This window comes from Stegodyphus dumicola, chromosome X2 (assembly GCF_044657685.1).
Source record: "Stegodyphus dumicola isolate Sdum_Otavi_A_Nest chromosome X2, ASM4465768v1".
NCBI lineage: Eukaryota > Metazoa > Arthropoda > Arachnida > Araneae > Eresidae > Stegodyphus > Stegodyphus dumicola.
The window spans coordinates 150268309-150290480 of NC_140781.1; the positions used below are offsets into that span (position 1 = coordinate 150268309).

General features: G+C 35.2%; 1 protein-coding gene across 1 annotated transcript in view; it reads left to right on the forward strand.

Moving 5' to 3' along the window:
• Positions 1-15910: 15910 nt before the first annotated feature.
• Positions 15911-22172, forward strand: part of ft (cadherin-related tumor suppressor fat) — a 375079-nt gene continuing 368817 nt past the window's right edge. Inside the window, exon 1 of the mRNA XM_085808891.1 lies at positions 15911-22062. Coding sequence (XP_085665017.1) covers positions 16699-22062 — 5364 coding nt within the window. The 5' untranslated portion in view covers positions 15911-16698. The remainder of the gene's footprint in view (positions 22063-22172) is intronic.

The following is a 22172-nucleotide window of genomic DNA, read 5'->3' on the forward strand; positions in this document are numbered from 1 at the left end:
TTATGTTGGTTATTTGTGGCCTTTTTCCATGGACATTGACATTGACTTCGTTACGAGTTATTTCGCCGGATAATGCTACCATTGTGAAATAACATATGTACATATTAATTCTTTTTTAAGTGATACGCTTTGTATATTAGACTGTCTTTGAGTCAGGGTTATTTCTCACACAGCATGCTCTTGAGGTGGAGACTTAGTACTTAACCTGAAGTACATAAAAATACTTACTCTATTTTTTTATTGTTATTTTTATTCTATAGTCTAATTTTTGAAGGGATATTTCAGTTCCTCATGAAAGGATTTAAAAAAAGCTATTACTCATCTTCTTGATAATCCTCAGCTCGAAATTTCTTAGGCAAGCCTGTTTTAATAAAATGAGAGCTTTAGGGATAGTACAGAAATTCCGCATATAACTAATTGAAAATTACGAAATACTTCTTTTCTGTATCATGACACTTCTATTTTCATGTATAAAACTCTTTAAAAGATCAATTCATATTACTTCAAAATATCGTGAAGTATCTTTAAATAAATATACCTAAATAATATTTCAAAATCACAAAGTAAGGAAATAGTAAGAATTCACGTAATTCCATTAATACCTAATGAATGAATTGAAATATCAGATAAACAAGAGTAAAAATAGGAAGCATGCAATATTTCTTCAAAAAGCAACCCAAAACGAAAAGTCCAAAGTTTTATTAAAATAGTAATAATTCATAAAATTAGCCATTCACTCCTTCAGCAAAACGTAAGCAGGAGTTACTGTAAATTCAAACTGCAATATGTTGTAATTTCAAATGCTCCAATGCTCCAGGAACTAAAATGAGTTACTTGCATTTCCAATTATAGGCTTAAATTGGTTCTTTAAAACAGCTAGCCATTTTTCATAATATTCTTTCAAAAAAATTCTTTAAATTTTATAGTTTGTTTGCATTTTTGGAAGCTTTTCTACATTTTCCCTGTTTTATAATTGTCATCTCAGTGTAGTCTTAGTCTTAGTAGTTCAGTGTAGTCTTAGTAGTCTTAGTGTAGTATAGTATCTCTTACTAATCCTTGTAACAGCAAATCATATAAAAATGAATTCTTGTAAACCGATTTGTTGAGCTTTCCTTGATTTATCACCTTATATCACGAGTGTGGGAAGCCATTCTCGAATAGGAGAGGCATTTATAGAAAATTCTGGATTTTGTATTCTAATAGATTTTTGAGAAACTTACTCGATTTTCAGAAATTTCATCTTAAAGCCCCTAATTCTTGATTTCTCATCACATGTTTTCAAGTATCTAGATACTATATTTCTTAATTTTAGAGAGCCACTTGCATTAAATAAGCTGTATTATACTTAAAATTCATCATAATTAAATGTTATAAAGAAATTCGTTTATTATATGCTTATGTGTACAGCTGAACCCATTAACAATGCGAGTTTGAATTCTGTTGTCTCACTTATTCACGATTTTTTTTCTCACCAAATTCTCTTATGTTTATGAAAATTGCAGCATCATGAAGAAATCAGTACATTGTAGCAAAACTTATGGAATATGTGAAGCAGGTAGGATATACACATCATTAAGAATACAAAGTGAACGCGCTTGTCAGGGCTTGGCAGCATTCTTTTAAAGGTTCTGGGAGGCACATAAAGATCGCTGATTACGAACGAGATAACTAACTACGAACGAGATAGCTGACTACTCAAGAGTCAGAAACAGCCGAAAACTGGCCTATGGAAGTAATTATAATATCTCATCAAGGTTAAAGATTTCTATATTGAATATTTTAACGTTCTTATAATATTGTGACTTTTCTGTTGGTATAGGGCCTAACATCAATACATCGATATTAGTGTGGAATCATGGGAGTACAAAGAACCGAATAAATTTGGTAGTGGAACAAGAAATGTAACGGTACGACGGGATGATAAAACATCTCGTTTGGCAAGATGTTGATGAATCTTGCAGGACTTTTCTGAGTGTTAGTACATCTGGAGCCCTGCTATATGTATGGCACTGTCTGCTTCGTCGATTTGACGCCACCTGCAACGCTGAAGACTGATACAAGCATTTATGTCTGGAATATTCTTTTGCAGAGTTACAATCAAAGTTACAATTGATGTCCGCATACGCATTAGATGCTGATGTTTATGAGCTGGGTGTAATCTTTTAGACTGCAATTTTTAAAAATGGACGAAAGATAATCCTGATATTATGTGAACATATAGGCGATCCCGGCAATTGTAAATTGCCTGGCCGCTGCAAGTAAGCGGTAGAAGTTGAAATCACATCCTTCCTAAACTTCTAGCGACACAACGATTTCAGCAAGATGAGAAGACCTGTTGCTCGGAATGTCGAGATCGTCTTCGAAGCTCGACCGATATCGCCAAGGAAGAATCCCTGGCTTACCCACTCGCCAGACATGTTCACTAACTGAATATGTAATGATATTATATATGGGCACTTAGCGGCTGGCTAGTTATGTTCCTCCAGCAGTCAGTACCAACGGATTATGGACTCGGATCGAAGCAACCAGCCTCAGGAATATAGTCAACGTTTCTATGATTCGGTTCCACGACAAAGAGGAGATAATATTGCTGCACGTGGAGGTTTAAAAAAATACTAATTTTACGCGAGTAATATCGTTGAGTCGGTGTGAAATTGATTAGTATTACCATTAGCAACATGTGGAATAAATTTCTTTTTTAATTTGATGGATTTCGTCATGGAATTGCAACTTTTAAAACCATAAGTATATATCGGCGGAATTTTTAACATTGACTATACTTTGAGAAGTTGTACAAGAAACGAAAAACGAAAGAAACGAAATCTACAAGTAATGAAATCTACAATTTCAGTACAAGGAAAATTTAATGTATGTCATGAATGAGCAAAATGTACCCATTCTATTTTATCGTTTATAATCGTGAAAATGTGCACATATTCATAATTAAATCTTTTAACTTTTGATGTTTAGTTTTAATACCAAGTATAAAATCTACAGTATATTTCATCAAATAAGACAATATGAATATAATTATGACAAGTAATTCATCTTGTGGGCAACTATAATCTATCTTGTGTGCATGGTTATTCAAGACCGCAAAACCCCTGTGGTTCGTCTGGGGCCAGCAAAATAGACTTTTTTGCCGCTTGGTGTAATTTCTGCTACTCTTGAATTCTTCCTTGCCGTGACTTCCTTAATTCTTAAATTCTAAAACTTTTCTCGTCTGTGCAGTTGTCCCGCTCTGGTGCAGGCCCTGACCGATTGTCCGGCTCTGGTGCAGGCCCTGAGTTTGCCCGGGTTATTTTCTTTGAGAGCGAACTAGTCACATAGAGTTTTAGTAATTTTCCTATACGTTCACTGAACACAATGAAATGTCTCCATAGGGACTCCTTTCCTAACGAAGGTCGCCCTTGCCTGATTTGTCATATTCAATTTATCAATCGACCAGCTTGCAAACTGAAGCTTACAATATACAGGCTTCTCAAAATAACACTGAGTTTTGTAAATACATTTTCCCGTCTTCATGTTTCCTTTCGTAACTTTTCCTTTCCTCATCCTTAGCAGTATTGTTGAACGTTATTTCCATGCCCTCAGTGTCATCGGGAATGATCATGGATGGAGTAGAAAGCTGGTGTTGGATCCAAGTCTTTTGGCTCCAGTGAAGACCGAATAGCTCTGTCTCGCTCCAAAGATTTTAAACTGGAAACACTCCGGGAATGGAATCTGAGGGTTTGATACCTTTCTTTTCCTACCAATAGCCTTTCAGCAGAATCTTTGGCACGGTGGATTCACGTCACCTCATTGCATCAAGGACATAGGGCAGTTACAAGTGTTAATAGTTTCTCTGAGATCTGACCAAGAATCCAACGAATTTGCTGCCAGATTTGCTAAGCAAAGTACCTTTCAAGGCCGTGCTTAAATTCATCCGGAGCCCGTGGCGTCCAGTTCCAGTACTTTTCAGTTTTTGAGTGAAACTGTAATCCCAGGTGGATTGACAAATAAAATAAGAATGGATATTTTAAATTATTATTTAATTATTAATCCTTAATGTGTTAATTTTTTATTTATATCTTTCCATTTAATTTTAATTATTTGTTCTTCTATTTAGTTTATTCAGCTTTCATGACACCCTTCCACAGGGCCTTGTAATTTTAGAAACTAAGCACTAATAAGAGGCTTAAAATATGAAGCAAATAAAAAATACTTTGGTTTGGTTTATTTAATTATAGCAAAACACTCGAGGACTATCTGCCTAAGGGTAGGGGTGCCTTTGTACAGGGCTTCCTAAAGGAAACTGTCTCATATACACTTTAGAGGAAAAGAGATCAAGCATGTACAAATTTAAGATGCAGAGGGTAAAATTTTCGTGTTTTTGAATCAAAAAAACATGCATAAACGCATGCTACGGCATGTACAGCTACGAACCGAATATCGAAAATAACATGTCGCTTGCATGCATTACACTTCACTGTAAATACTGACTCGTTGTCAGATTTTTAGAAGTTTGGACTGATCACTTGTACGGATTAAGAAAGACGAACTTACGCACAACAATATGAGTGAAGGATCAAACTGACAGGATTTGATGTGACTTCTATAAAGACGCGTGATTAATACTTGTATAATCAAATGTATATTTAAATGTTTGTTTAAAATATGTTTGGGCAACCAAATTTTTCAATTATCGTCCAGCTTCTTCTCAGCCTTCCGTTATTGCCCCTCGGATCAGTAACACTTCCTTTATCTCAGTAGTATCCATCGGAAGGGGATAGCACCTCAGGTAAAATAGTACTTTTAAGGTTGTGTAAAAAATTTCTCGATCCATAGTGCATTAAGATCTATCACTTTTAAAGAACTTTTTTTTGTTTTGTTTTTGACAGAAAGTATTTATATGTAAGCTAGGTAAAATATACTACTGCTATTGAAGGAAGCTTTCGAAGAGTAACTGAATATTCTCATGTTGAAATTAAGGAAAATATGACTTTAAAAATCACTATTTTGAAAGTTATAGATGACATATTTCATCTATATATGTTAATATAAGGTGCAAAATAAAATTATGTGATTGAAAACAAAGTGGGACCACTAGAAATGAATAAATAAGAAAAAAAAAAAAAAAAAAAAAGAAACCACAAATAGATAAAAAAAATGGTCATCATCTATCCTCGGAATGATCAAATAAAGTTGTCAGAAATCTAATTCTATAAAGACGCTTTTTAATGAAGTTTTAGGTGGAAATATGGTAATAGTTATTTACTGAAAATAAACTATCGAGTTTATATTTTCACAAAATTATAGCTATTAATGAAGAAATAAATAGCTTTAAGTCTAAAATGCAAAGAAACAGAATAAATCAAAATAAATTTGTTGTACTTTCTCTAAATAAATGCATGATCATAGTTTCTCGAATCGTTAGAGGAGGTGCTTTTAAAGCGAATTTGAAGATTTCCAAGAATTCTAAGAAAGCTTTGATATTATTTAATGCATAAATAAATAAAGAGTTTGGCAGTAGCCAACATCCTACTGCAGCGAGTGCTGTGGTTTTTTTATTTATTTATTTATTTTTAGTGGATCTGTTTCGATGCTGTCAGAAAATTAAAAAGAGAAAGCTGAGATATTTAGCACGAAAGTTTTTTTTTTAATATTTACGATCAGCGCTTAGTATAAATTTCCTAGCTGCTGAGCCCTACGGCGAAGCGAGGAGTCTCACCTTTCGCATAGAACCTTATTTTGCCTAGAACCAGATTTGGTTAAAAAATATCACAGTTCTTCGGGTAATAGGTATCTTTTGACAGCGAACTACTGGTACCTGTAACGGCATTAACTGATAAGAGCAACATGCTGAACATATTTTATTTCATTTAGGAAATCGCTCATGTAATATCACTGGCTTTTAAAAAGGATTTCCATTGTGCATCTGAAAGACCTTGTAATTGACTAACGCTATGGCCGTCAATGCTGTTACAAAAATAATCTTTGCGGCCTACCGACAATACGTATGTGCATAGGTAGCTGTTCAGAAGAACATCATTCGAACTATTTATTGTTCAGCAAAGAGAGCAGCTGAGTTTGAAGTAGCCACGAATGAAAATTTTATTATAAAGGATGCATCACAGTGTAAAATTGAAGCAAAATTTTTTTTAACACTAACGGAACAAATTTCTTTTGAAGCTGCGCGATTTGCGACAGCGCACTGAATTTGGTAAATTGGTGATTTCCGAAACACGCAAACTATAGTAGGACATCATTATGCGAAACATCATGATGATTTAAATAACACACTGCTCAGCTATCCCTGAGAAACTAACTTAAAAAAAAAATAGATGAAACATTGTAACGAAGTCCTTCAACAGATACTTTTTTCACCTATTTTTTAATCAGTTTATATTAATTTCGAATCAACAGTGACTACTTGTTTCTTTAACATCGTTATATCTCGTGAGGCCGTTTAAGAATAAACAAGACTATTCCTTTCTTTAGAGATAAAACGCATGTTTAATGCTGCTATACACTGACTACCAATAAGTATTTGGACATCTGTGATAAAAAAGAGAAACTAACTTTATTCAAAATCAATAGTTGGTAGAGCCTCCACGAGAGGTAATTACAGCGTGGACCCTCCGGGGCATACTTTCCACAAGTCTTTGCATGACAGCTAGTGGTATTTTCTTCCACTCGGCTTGGAGAAGACATAGAAGTTCCTTCATCGATTTTGCACGGGTAGTGCACCCCTGAATTCGGGGATGCAACTCGTCCCAGAGGTTCTCGATAGGGTTCAGGTCTGGACTCTGGGCAGGCCAGTCCATTCGATGAACTCCATTGGCACCATTCCAAGCCTTGGTTAACGTCGAAACATGACAACTGGTATTGTCGTCTTGAAAGTAACAGGGGTCCAACCCGTAAAACTGCCACAAAGTAGGAAGCACATTGTCATCTAAAATAGTGCAGTAGGCATCGGAGTTGAGCTTACCATGAATTGGGACCAAGGATCCCAGCCCACACCAGGAGAAACACACCCAGATCATAATTCCATCTCCGTCGAACTTGACTGTTGGCACAATGCATTCTGGCAGGAGACGTTCTCCAGGTAGACGCCAGACCCAGACCCTGCCATCCGAACGGTACAGGGTGAACCTTGATTCGTCACTCCAAAGAACCCGTTTCTACTGATCTACGGTCCAATTTCGATGTGCTTTGCACCACATTAACCGAGCAACGCGGTTGGACTTTGTGATCAAAGGCTTATGGGCAGCAGCACGACCATGAAATCCAAGCAGATGTGCTTCCTTACGGATTGTATTCATTGAAACAATATTCCCGGATGCCAGTTGAAACTCCTCGCGGATGAGGGCCATCGGTTGGGTGCGGTTCTTCCGAATTTCTCTGGACAGCACTCGTCGGTCTCTATCTCCCAGTTTCGTTGGTCAGCCGACTCGGTGCACATTCCGACAATCACCGCTCACCTTCCACTTCTTAATCACATAGGCCACTGTCGATTTTGGGTACTTCTAGATATGTCCCTTAAGGATCGACCACATTTGTGATACCCGATAATTATACCTTTCTCGAAATCACAGAGCTCCGAACTGCGAGGCATCTTGCATGGGACTAAAGCCGATGCTGTTTCCTACACGATATATACCGGCGGAGTCCGTGACCTACCTTAGGACCGCAGATATCGTCATTTGCATAGGTGTCCAAATACTTATTGGTAGTCAGTGTATTCTTCATTTCATTCAGTTTAGTTACGCTAACTTTTAAAGGATCAGGAAACTTAAATGACAAGAACGAGTACACGTAAAGGTTAAGAATAATACTTAAATGATAAAAACTAAGTCATACTTGAGAGTGATAAGCATGAGTCTGTATCCTTTCTGATACTGGGAGGAATACTTATAACCTTTGATGCACTGATTAGGGGGGAAAAACCCACTTTTTTTATACTTTTACTTTATTTTACGTCTAACTGGAGTTATAGTGATAATTTATGAACGGAAGAAGGTTTTCCTGTTAAAAATTAGATTTCCCATTCTTCAGTTACATATAATTTATTTTCTTCGAATCTCTATTTATTTGTCATAGTTAGAGAATATGGTACTTAATTATATATTCGAGATATGTTGGCAAAAGATACAGTGTGTCCTTTAGCTATCGAACGAGGAATTTTGCTTATAACTTTAATATTAAGGAAGATATTGTAACTAAATTAGGAGCAAGCTTACCTAATTTTTGAGACATGTGATGGCATAACAAAACATGCTGGAAATGATATCATTAGCGTTGGACAATGTTGAACCTGGCGCACCATATTTTGGAACGTGTTGGTTATTTGGTTTCCCATGGCATCTGCTGTAGCTGCCTGATATGCTTAGTTGATATTTGCTGTCAGGGCGTCTATAGTTCTTGCTTGTTTTGTATGAATTCTCTCTTTCAGATATCCGTAAACACTTGCTATCGCTGCTCCAAAAAATACCGGTACTTTTTTTCGGTACTTGCAGATTTTTCCGTCGACCATGATAGTTGGCTCTCGTTGAAAGCTTAAGCAGGCAGAAATTATACCAAACTGGCGCCAATCATTCTGGCAGAATTTTAGAGAACAGATGACTCGTTATTTATCAGGTATCCAAAAAAATGTTCGTGCCGCTGAAGCAGAAAATCAGATTCAAACGGCAAATGTTGGCAACCCTGTCAGGATGAGAAACAGTTCCCAAAACCGAAATGATGTGATGCAAGCCACATTGACACTTCTTTGACTCTAGTGACAATAACTTTTACAAAAGCGGGATTTATAAGTTTGTATCTCGTTGGGAAAACGTAATTGATCATGAAGGATAATATTCTGCTGAATAAAATGCATTTGCGAGAAATTACTCGGTTGTTATTTCTTACAAGAAACTATGGTAGGAGCGTTTTTGGATACCTGATAGTTACATAATCAACAGATACAAAATATTGTTACAGAATATAAAAAACTTAAATATGAGCTCATGCTTTGAGATTATCAGATAAAGAAATTAACTAAAACTTCCTCTAATCATTCCCATGGATAAAAACTCTAATGGTTTTTAAAATAGCAACAAAATAGCCATTTTATTTGTGTAGTCTGTGCCACAAAAATTTGCTTAAATACGAATCGAAGAGGCAACACGCGTTTCCGCTGTGTTTTTCATTGCGCCCGTTGTGGAACCATAAAAATTTTTCAGTATTCTGAACATGCACGATACAACTGGGATCTACAAAATTATATCAGTGTTTAATTTAATAAATGTTGAAATCCTGCATCCTCGTAATTCATTAGTTTTCTGGGTCTTCCAAAAATCCGAAATAATTGTAGATCAAAAAAGAAGCGGGCGGAATCCTTCCACGCTTGATTTTCGAGAATTATTTGGGATTACATAAAACCAAAGTAAACATCTTTTAGTGATATCGGACTTATTCATTGCAGTGTTTGTTTATCGAAATGTCGGCAGAAAAATACTTAAGTACTTCGACACCCCCCTTTTTTCAGTTATCCTCAGTGAATACACCTGTACACTAAAATTCATGAACAACAGTTTTATTGCTAAATATTCTCATCCAAATGTTAAAAACAAAACGTTGCTATCAATCAGAGTTAGGCGGATATATGCCTATGGAGCTAAGATTAAGCAACATACATTTCTATATTTCAACATATTCGTTATTTGGTTACTCAGCAACTTCGTCCATAACTATATGTTACAAGAAACCAACCACAGAATCATATTTTATATTCCATAATAGTGAATAGAAAATTATTTAGAACGTTGATTAGTATTTTCACAAAAATCTATATTGCACCAAGGGGCGAGTGAAATAAATTGTTTATTAATTACTCGACAAAAATAATACATTCTCAATTTAAAACATTCAGGTAAATTTGCTACATTTTCTTTTAAAAAATTTTATTAAGAATTCCCATGTTTTACAAACGTTTCTTTCTAAAAGCTACTCAATACATAAAACTGAAGTTTTCTTCTCTCTTGAAGAGAGCTTAGGGTTAATTTTATCTCTTGAAAGGATTATATTTATTTACCTAACAGTTAAATCTTGAGTTAAACTTCCTGTCCTATCGCTTCTTAATTTCAACTTGCCACTTCCGGCCAGAACAAAGATTTAGAATCACGTTTGAATGCAAATTGAGGAGAGTGGTATTTAACCGCGAATTTCTACTGTCTTAGTCAGAGAGAACAAGAGATTCTGGCTAGCCCGTGTCCGCCTTTTTAGACTACTCTCTCTTAAGCTATTATTCCGCTCGGCCGTACTTTAGGCCCTTGATAGCTTCGCAGTCAATTAGCGTTAAGGGGCCAACTCTGTTAGAATTTTGATAGCTTCGGCTATATCTTTTTAGTTAAGATTAGTTTAGTTCTTAGTTTCCTAAGTTTAAGCCCGAGTGTCGGCTTTATTGTAAAACTCCAAGATGGAGTTTGAATAATAAAGGATCTTTTAACCCTTTCCAAGTTTTAATTACTGTCTCACGAACTCAAGCGATTATTCGCTTGCTAGTTCTTAAGATTCTTCACATTTAACTGTAACTTAAAGTACACAGTAGAGAATCTTTACACTCTTACACAGCTGACAATCTTTACACACCTTAGGTTGGATTATTTAATTATGGCAAAGGGCTCTAGGATTATTTGCTATAAGGATTTATTTGCTCTAGGATTTATTATTTGCTCTAGGATTATTACGATAAGGCAAGGAATATTTTCGTGGAAAGCTTTCGAAGCGAAATTGGCTTTTATTCGCATTACATGTGGCAAAAGCCATTAAAAACGCCCATGTAGCGGCTCGTTCGCAAGGATTCAAACGCAAGTCAAACTACTCGTTTTCAGCAGTTTTATCAATTCGGCCGTTGGCAGGTATTCCTCATGTTTGACTTTTTGTGAATAACAAACAACGAAAGCTCAACTTAGAGAAAGGCGAGCATCAGTGTTCTTCAGGATCAAAAACTACTTAAGAGATTTAAAAAAAAAAAAAAAAAAGGATACGAATTCTTGACCAAAATTTCTAGAGACTGCGTTCAACTCCCATATGGAAAGTATACTGCTTAAATGTCACACAGTACTGATTCATGTAATTAGAAATACTGATAAGTTTCATATGTACGAGAAGTCACCAGCAGCCGAGCGGTAAACACGCTTATTTCGACTCGCTTTCAAATAACTGCGAACAGACTTGTTGCATAAGAGGTTTTCGTGGACTCCATGTGTAACGTAAATACTTAGCCACTTTCGTCTAAAATGTTCTCCACGCAGCCCTCCCTTCATTAAATCAGATAGTAACTGTGAGCTTTGCAATAACTCAATAATCGTAAGTGTGAATCCCTTAACACCCTGGAGAGTTGCGGAATTGTTTTAAGACTTCATAGCTTCTAGTAGTGAGCATGCTGAAGAACCGTGGGCAAGATTATAAAATTAGGACGAGAAGGAATAGTTGCGCATATATGCATATTTTATTATATTGTATTAATCAGTAGCTATTATGACTCATAATCAGAGCTAGATTAAATATTAAGCTAAATAAGCACGCGCTAGAGCATCAAGATAAAAGAGGCACCACAATAATTTTCCGTTGTCGACTTTACCATGGAATATATGGTGCAGTTAAACTAAGACCAAAAGAGAAGAAATAGGAAAAAAAATATGTGTAAATTTATGTGGGGACACCGAAATCTTTTAAGTGCGTAAGGCCTCTAATAGTCTTCCGACTCTGCTAATAACTGATAAAAAAAAAAAAAAAAAAAAAAAAAAAGGTTAAATATGATTAAATGATTAAAAAGTTCAGAAATGAGTTAAGATTCTTACCCTTAATCGGACTTCTCTCTATTTTATCTCTTTCTTTATATCTTGAATCTTATCTGTCTATGCATTTTTCTAAATCAGCATTTCACTGTCGGTGTTGCCAGGAATCACATTGTTCCTCAAGAAATCTGGCTGTACAGTTCCTTAAGAAGTAGTTATGAATAAACTAACTATATGTTAATGAATGCTGGAAATATTTTTGCTTTATTTCAAATACATAAGTTTACAAATTTACCTTGATTTACAAACTTTTTCTGATTAATTATTTGAAGAGCAAATAGTAAAGTTCAATTAAATTTAAATAATTCTCTTGCGCCATTGCTGCAAGGAATGAAATTTGAATTTAACAAATATTGTCTCATTCGTAGCTAATTTAAATTAAAATTTTAAATTAGGGAAATTTAATTGTATACAAATAAAAGATTAATTATTGCTGTGAACTAATTTGCAATATCATTTAAATTCAGAGAGCATATGTAAATTAATTTCAAGTAACTGAAAACCAAGAAATAATATTTAATAAGCCAAAAAATTAATCCTAAAAATTTTTAAGACTAAATTAATTTGCAATAAGTGAATAATTGTTGAGCAGGCAGGAGACAGATCTTTTTAAGGAGACATTGCCTCCAAACCTAATTCTTCAATTACTCAATTCGTGTTTCGTCATCCATACAGGCATAGGTAAAGTATTATTCTAAACCAAAAGTAAAAACCAAATGTAGTGAATTGCTTAAATAAGAAATTTTAACTATTAAAGAATTTCGAGAAATTTAGTAAACAAATCGACTAAAAAACAAAATTATTAACTAAAAGTACATTGCTAATGTAATTAAGAGTTTAAATCCCAAGTAATTAACGCCCTCTATTTACACAGTTAGCAGAAACAAACTACTCAACCTCACTTTGTTTACCAAATGCTACTCCATTCCACGGCGTACAAAATATGTGGTTACAAGGTTAAGTTAAATTAAAACCTACTATTTACTTGCCTTTTTAGTATTATTTTTGTATTTTTATAGATTGCATTTAGTTTATTTTGATTTACAAGCATAATTCGTGTCAGGGAAGTTCCAATAGGCAAGGATTTCTATATTACTTTGGACTTAAATTTTGAATTGCATTAGCAATGTACTTTTAATTAATAATTTTGTTTCCTAGTCGACTTACTTACTAAATTTCTCGAAATTCTTTAATAGTTAAAATTTCTTATTCAAGCAATTCACTACATTTGGATTTTACTTTTGGTTTTGAATAATACTTTACCCATGCCTATATGGATGACGAAACACGAATTGAGTAATTGAAAAGTTAGTTTTGGAGGCAACTTCCCTTTGAAAAGATCTGTCTCCTGCCTGCTCAACAACTATTCTCTTTATGTAAATTAATTCAGTCTTAAAAATTTTTAGGATTAATTTTTTGGATTACTAAATATCATTTCATTGTTTTAGGTACTTGCACTTAATTTACATATGCTGTCTGAATTTAAATGATATTGTAAATTAGTTCGCAGCAATAATTAATCTTTTATTTGTATACAATTAAATTTTCATAATTTAAAATTTAAATTTAAATTAGCTTTATACGAATGAGAGAATATTTGTTATATATATATATATATATATATATATATTATATATATATGTAATGTTAATAATTTCTTTAAACAGCTTTTACTTTTATAACCGCTGACAATAAGTTTTTTTTGAAAATTTTGAAAAATGTATTTTTAATATAAAATGGAAAATGAAAATATAAAATGGAAATCTTATTCACAGAACTTATTCATTCCCAGAGCTCAAACTGTTTTACAAAACATTGACAGGCTTCAGCATCGACACACAGCCAACTCGTAATATTATTTATGTTGATTAAAAATGAGGAATACGTATAGTTTAATAAATTTTTGCACGATTACCTGATAAAACTTCACGAGAAAATTTAAATTGAATAGAGAAAATAAAAATTTAAATTTAAATTTTTTTGGACTTTAAAAGCTTACAAATTATTTGTGAGAAACTTCTTTTGCCATATCAAATGTAACAAAATTATAAATTAAAGACACTATTGAATCTCAAAAGAATATCATTGAATGGCATTAAATGTAATTCAATGAAAGAAAATCAGCCTCGAATTATTCTAATTTATTTATTTATAATGTACTTCTCCCGCCTTCTTAGCGTGCCTTCGTAGTGATCAGCACACTGAGCCTCCGTGGTTCGATTCCCGGCAAAGGCGTTGCTAATTTTTCATCTGTTCTGTTTCCAAAAATCCTAATGCCTTTACAGTGGCACCCGAACTAAAAGGGTGTTGGATGCTGATTCTCCGCACCCAGGATTTGGCGATTGGGTCCCCTAAAAACCCCAACCGTGGTTCGATTCTCGGCGTTTGCTATTTTTCATCTTTCCTGCTTCCAAAATATACCTAATGTCTCTACATATTAACTGATCTCAGTGCAAACTGCAAATGACATTAGTAATGGCAAATTTTGAAATAAAATATCTCGTTCAATTTTTGTTGTACTGGAGTCAAACTTTCTGTGTTTAATGTTTCATAAGGAGTACATCAATTTCCTAAATATAAGTATAGGGACAGGAGGAATGTTTAAAAAGTTAGCCTTTTTGATACTGTTAATAAATTCTTTATTATTTCTTCATTGTGTTTATATATGTAACATATATTATTTTCATGCTTATTTATTTATTTATTTTTTGCCTACATGAATTAAATTTTTGTGTAAATGGAACTCTTAGCAGGAGGTTTCTTAAATATGCATTTTAAGTTATTGGCATTGTTAGTATTACTTGAGAAAAACATTAAATTATTTTACGGTTAAACCAACTATTCGAAAAAAATGCTAACAGGGTTTCTCGAGATATGAATATTATTTCAAGTGCTTTGCAACGGTAAAAAGTGTCAGAAATGCTGCTCTATGTATTCAGTTTAGAAGGAAAAAAAAATGTGTTATTCTACTAATAACAACTTTTATGAATGAATAGTTGCTTGATAAAATTTAATAAAGTTTTGAGAACGTAAATTCTTTAGTAGTTAATTTCCAGCATTTTCTCAAGGAAACAAAAAGCATAATAAACTGGGGACGGAAGGGAAAGACTATCAAACCCGCCAAAATTAAATCAATCGGGGGGGGGGAAGAAAAGAAGAAAAAAAACGAAATTGCCAAACAACAGTAAGAAATCAAATTAAAAAATCCACAGCAAAAATTAATACATTTCATAAAATACAGGTACAAGGCTGCTTTAAGGGAAATAATTCGTATTATTGAAATGCTTAATTGAAAGTGGAATTTAACTTATACGTAATGTTTTCTTTAAAAGAGTTGAAATTCAGAGAAATAAAAAAATTCAATTTTCTTTTTGGCAAATATTTATTTAACTTTCCCCTCCCCACCCCCAATAAGAGTTAATTTTATAATCTTCTTTTATTATATATCCGATCCAATATGTCTAATTTTTAGCAGTAGTAGTTTGACTATACTCTTTCACATTAAGTTTTAAATTTAGTTAAACCCCCCAAGCTAATTAAAAAAATATAGGAAAAAATATAAGAAAGAAAGATAAAGAAATTATTAAAAAATATTTACATTTTCAACTTACAGAAATTTTTATGGGTCCAGAATATTATTATGGATATCATTTATTAATTCACTTAGCCCGCATACATTTTCAGTTACAACTATATTCGATAATGAGGTACAATTTACGCGCAGCTGACATGCTAAATGAATAATTATAAAATTATAACTTTTTTTTCAAACTTCTTTCGCTTCGTTGTTATTAATACTATTTATCGATATATGAATGAGCTCTAAAATCCGCTCTCTCAGCCGCCAGTCGCACGTACATTTTACACTTTTTAACTTTTTCTTTGACATCCATACTTACCTCTGTAGAATTCCACCGAAGCGCGAAAGCGCTTCATCCTACCGATGCAAATCGGAAGTGAATGTAACACTTAAATGTTGGCGCCATTCCCTGGCGGGATAAAAGTTGTTTCGACTTCGGAATACTTGGTAACCCTGCGCGGCGATACCAACCAGCCGTGTAGCCTTCTGCGGAGCGTCAGTTAGCAGCTTGACCTCGATGGGAAGAAAGAATGCGTCAAATGCCAAGTAGGGAAGGCAAGCGCCCCATAAAATGAGTTCAACCACTGGAACGAAGAGAGAAAACAGTTCAACCGGCGTAGTATCGTAACACCGGCTTTAAAATCACAGTGGATGCTACACGCGTTTACTAAATCGAATGCCAGTAACAGTTTTTCTTTTTTGGAGAAGTGATGTTTACGGAGTGAGAGAGAACTTGATCTGCCAAACCACCTGTATAAGCAGCGCAGCCAAAAGGACCTGTTGCTAACTTCAAGAAGATACAGTTTATGTTGCTTTCACCGCTGGTGCGTGTTTTCACATCCATTACATGTGAGTGTATTTAGTGATATTACGTGCTTTTCTGAGTTGCTGGATTGGTAAACAAAGTAGCGTGCTTCAAATATTCAGCATATTTGCTCAAAAATTATGATTTGAAACGTGAACCGTTTGAGTGATTCAGAAGTTATCCGTGGAGTTATTTCTCGGTGTTGACTGCTGAAATTCCAAAGTTTTCCGATCATCCAAAGTTTAAATTGTGTTCATATTTTGTGTGAAATGTGTTTAGGTCATCGTTAAAATTTAGAAATGTGCTATGCAATTTAAAAGTGACTTCAAAATGTGTGTTGTGTTTCTGATTATGAATCAGTGCTTAGTGATTGATGCATCCGGTCTTCAAAACGTTATCATTTCAAGGTGCAAGAATGTAAACAGTTCTCAAGGCTAGCTGCGAAACGGGGTAAGTTTTATTTTCAATTTTATTTAAAATTGATATAAGTTATGCAATATGCTAAAGTTGGAAGCAAAAGAATGCAGTTATTAAATGCTACAGTAATTAATGCCAATATTGATTATACTGTAACAAGGACTACTAGGTTAAGTCAAAATAAAGCTAAAGTAAAATGTGAATGGCCTCCTCCTAGGACTAGGTTTACAATTAGCTTTAGGATTCAGATGAGGACCAACGTTGTCTTAGTTATTTTAGCGCTTTTGCTGTTTCTTGTGCGCTTTACTCAAGGACAAGGGCCCGGCCCTCAGGCTGCCGGGCTATCCATGAGGTCACGTGAAGCCGATATGCGGTTTCAGTTTGAAATTGAAGAGGGCCAACCTCCAGGAACTGTAGTAGGAAGTATACCTACCAAGCCAAATTTTACGTATCGATTTAACGAGCGTCCTCCTGAATTTCTTCTCAATGGCTCAACAGGTGTTATAACAACAGCTATGGAAATCGATAGGGAAGAGTTATCTAGTGAAAGATTTGATTTAGTTATTTTGAGTAGTCAGCCTACTTATCCGCTGGAGGTTCGAATAGTTATTTTAGACATCAATGACAATTCCCCATATTTTCCGGAACCCAGTATTGAAGTTTCTTTCTCTGAAAGTGCCAATATAGGAACTAGAGTGATACTGGATACTGCAACGGATGGGGATGTTGGCGTTAATGACGTAACTACTGATTATAAATTAGTGTCTGGAAATGATGAAGGAAAATTTAGACTGGTTGTCACTACAAACCCTAGTGGAGAGACGCCGTATTTACACCTAGAAACAACTGGTCGCCTTGATAGGGAAATAAAATCCTTTTATCAGTTAAATATTTCTGCCCAAGATGGAGGAACTCCTCCTCGCTTCGGTTATCTGTTGGTAAACATTACAGTTTTAGATGTAAATGATAATCCTCCAATATTTGACCACAGTGATTATTCTGTGAGTTTGAATGAAAGTGTGCCTCCTGGTACTAGCGTCCTTCAAGTAAGAGGAACTGATAATGATATAGGGGACAATGCTAAAATAACGTATTTTCTTCGTGACACTGAGAGTCAATTTACCATAGATCCCCAAACTGGTGTGATTTCCACTTTAGAGGTTTTAAAATGTGAACAAAATTGCCCGACTCAAGACAAATGCCCTAAAAGTTGTGTTTTTACAGTTATTGCCCGTGACCATGGGTTTCCCCATCAAGACGGGAGAGCTTATGTAACCGTCACTCTTCTGGATGCAAATGATCATGATCCTACCATAAAATTTCGATTTTTTCCACCGGAAGGTGTCTATGCCACAGTTGATGAAAATGCACAGAATGCATCTGTAGTTGCTGCAGTGAGCGTTATTGATTGTGATGAAGGTCAAAATGGTGAAACTTGGGTTGAGATCCAAGGCGGAAATGAGCTTGGTCACTTTCGGCTCGAATCCACGCCCAGCTTTGATCTCGTCCGTGTTAATGGCGTCCTTGACCGTGAACAAATTAGCAAGTACAATCTCACGATCACTGCAACGGATCGTGGTATTCCTCCTCGCAGTTCTACTGCTTTTCTAATAATACATGTGAATGATGTCAATGATCATGAACCTATATTTGAGAAAAATGAATACTCGGCTGTTCTAGCAGAAACAGTATTGGTTGGTACCTATGTTGCTGGTATTAGCGCCACAGATGAGGATACTGGAGTTAATTCTGATATCTATTATGCCATAGTTTCCGGCAATGATAGACGTTGGTTTGATATTGATGTTCATACTGGGTTAATTACCACGTCCCGTGTGCTCAATCGAGAAGATCAAGATTACGTTGAGCTTAAAATATCCGCTAGGGATGGTGGTCCTAACCCTCGATGGACGTATACATATCTTAGGATACAAATACTTGACGAAAATGACGAAGCACCATCTTTTGCCGAACCCTTAATGAATGTAACATTAATTGAAAGTGCTCCGCCAAATTCTCTTGTTGCTGTTGTTACAGCTGTAGATAATGATTTGGGTACTAATGGTAGTGTTGAGTATTCTTTCCATCCGGATGTTGAACGTCTTTATCCAAATAAATTTTTTCTTGATTCGACTTATGGTAGATTGACTCTTAAGCAGCAACTAGACAGAGAAGAAAATGAAGTTTATGTTGTGCCAATAATAGCTAGGGACGAAGGAACTCCATCGTTATCTTCAACTGCTACTGTTCGTATTGTTTTGCTAGATGTTAATGATAACAAACCTTACTTTTACCCAAAGCAATATTTTCACACTTTAAGACCCTCCGATACCATAGGAACTATTGTAGCACGTCTTACGGCTACTGATGCTGATATTGGTAAAAATGCTAAGGTTGTATACAATTTAGTTAGTGGTGGAGAAGGAAAATTTGAAATAGATGAAATTACTGGTATCGTTAAAACTAAAATGCACTTAAGTAAACGAGAAATGTCAAAATATGAAATAATAGTATCTGTTCAAAATCCTGATGACAGAAAAATGTCAGATCAAGCTGTGATATATGTATATGTCGGAGATACTCAACATCGTTCTATTCAGTTTGATCACAACAAAGGATATAATTTCGTGATAGAAGAAGATATGAAAAATTCAGAGCCAAATCTGGGGAGGGAAGCAGGAAGAGTTTCAGTGAGTAGATCTGTTAGATCTGGAGTCAAATATTCGATTATAAATGGAGATCCTGAAGGGTGGTTTCAGATAGAAGAATCCCTTGGTATTATTAGCACTGCGCGTTCAATCGATCGAGAAATCCAATCTCAGTTTTCTCTTGAAATTGTTGCATATGATTTCTTGGGATTTACTCAAACCACGGTTAATATTACTATAACAGATCTTAATGATTTTCCTCCAACTTTCGAACATCCAAGTGGATCAATAGAAGTGATGGAAGACTGGCCAGTTGGACATGAGGTTTATCTCGTCAAAGCTTATGATTTGGATATGGGACCAAATGGTAGGATAGAATATTCTTTATCTGCTCAACCTCACAACACATTTTATATTGATAAAATGGCTGGTATGATTTATTTAAATAGACCTGTAAGATTTGAAGTTGGGAGTCAGTATGAAATTGTTGTAACTGCTCGTGATCTTGGCGTACCTTCGCTGTATTCAAAATTAGAATTAACGGTAGTGATAAAGGATGTCAATGACAGAACACCTGTGTTTGATCACGCATCATATGAAACATCACTACTAGAATCAGTTCCTGCTAATGATAGATTTTTTCTTCTGAGAGCAACTGACGCAGACTGCGGAATAAATAAGCAAATAACATACTCTATAACGGTTGGTAATGATGAAAACAGATTTGGGATTTTTCCGGATGGCTACTTATACGTGAAGAGACCATTGGATCGTGAAAAGCGAGACTTTTACTCACTCACTGTGACTGCTCAGGATAATGGCATAGAACCTCGCAGTTCGTCAGTGAATATTGTAATTCATATAATAGATGAAAATGATAATAATCCAACTTTTGACAATAAAACATTTCAGTTTTATATAGCTGAAAATGAACCACCAGATACGTATGTAGGCAGGCTGTCTGCAGAAGATTTGGATAAAGGCCGCAATGCTGAACTTACTTATACTATCACGAACATACAAAGTGATTTTATGATCAATCCGAAAACAGGATTCATAAGAACTTTATGCTATTTTGATCGAGAACAACTGGTTGAGGCCTCTGGACATGATTATTTAGTTATGGACGCAGTAGTTATGGATGGAAGTGTTACTAGATTGAGAGATGAAGCTAAAATTATTGTCCACGTCACAGACGTGAATGACAACGCACCAACTTTTATACGTGTTCCATACCATGCTGCGATTTCTGAAGGATCTTCGATAGGAACGCAAGTTATTCGTATTACTGCTGTGGACTTGGATGATGGAATTAACGGCAATATACAGTATTCTATTGTGAATGGAAATGCTGAGGAAGTTTTCCAGATCGATGATATAACTGGTCAAATTACTGTATCTAAGCCACTAGATAGAGAAACAAATCCTCGTTACATATTAACTGTCATGGCTCGAGACATGGGCGAAGATATTTCGCATAATACTACAGCTCTTGTTAGTGTGGATGTGTTAGACGAAAATGACAATGTACCCCGTTTCGATAATGCTACTACTAGACTGATAAATATAAGTGAGGATGCAGCTGTTGGATCAAGGATTTTTACATTTTCAGCTACTGATAATGATTTAGACGTGAATGCTGAAGTTACATTTTTAGTAGCTTCCGGAAATTTCAAGGAAACATTTCGAATCGATGGCCCTTCTGGATCACTGTATTTAGCTAGACCTCTTGATTATGAAGACAAGCATAATTATGTTTTGAATGTCTCTGCGACAGATGGAGGAACTCCGAGATTGTCAACAACAATACAGGTTGTCGTGGAAGTTTTGGACGTAAATGATAATGCACCCCGTTTTTCTAGTACTGCAGTTGTAAGACAAATAGAAGAAAGCATACCACCGAATACCCCTGTTGTAACTCTGACTGCTCAGGACCGAGATTCAGGAGTAAATGGAAAGATACTTTTCAACATATCGCATCAAGAACCTCCTGGAAATCATTTTGCAATGCAGGCTGAAACCGGGGTTTTATATACTACAAAAAGTATTGACCGAGAATATAGCGACACTTTTCGCTTGACAGTTGTAGCTACTGATCAGGCGGAAGATCCATCAATGCGATTATCTGTTGAAAAAACAGTAACTATAATTGTAGAAGATATCAATGACAATGCACCGACATTTGTGTCAATGGATGCAGGCGTTTTGCCTGGAGGCATAGAGAAAGGTTATAAAATCATGACTTTGTCCGCTAGTGATCCTGATGCAAATAACAATGGTATGGTTACTTATGAATTAGAAGGTGGAGACTCAGCCTTATTTAGTCTCGATAGGCTAACTGGAGATTTATATACTTCTCGATCTATAGACCGACCAGCAGTCACGTATACACTCACAGTGAAAGCAACTGATCAAGCTGTCGTGTCCGTTCGAAAATCATCGAGAAATAAAGTAACTATCATTGGTACTCTACGGAATAGTGATGGTCCTGTATTTGGATCTGCAGAATATACTGGCTCTGTCTTGGAAAATAAACCAGTGGGAACTAGTGTTTTGAGTGTAAGAGCACAATATCCTCATGGTCAAACGGAAAAGCAGGTGGAATACTTTTTAACTGCTGTGACTAATGCTGCCGGTGTGCCACAAAGCCGTGTGTTTGCAATTAATCGGTTTAGTGGTGTCATCTCAACTGCTTCAGTGCTGGACAGAGAAGGTGGTGCAAGGATGTTTCACCTTGATGTTTACGCAGTGGACACTGTAGCACAAAGCCCCAAGACTTCAAAAGCAAAGGTAAGCCTTTTAAAAATTCTTTCCTTTAATTTTAGTTCTTTTTTCCCCAGATACATAAAGTTTTGGAAGAAAGGAAAATTTTCTTTATAATTGATGTCTCTAAACCTTAA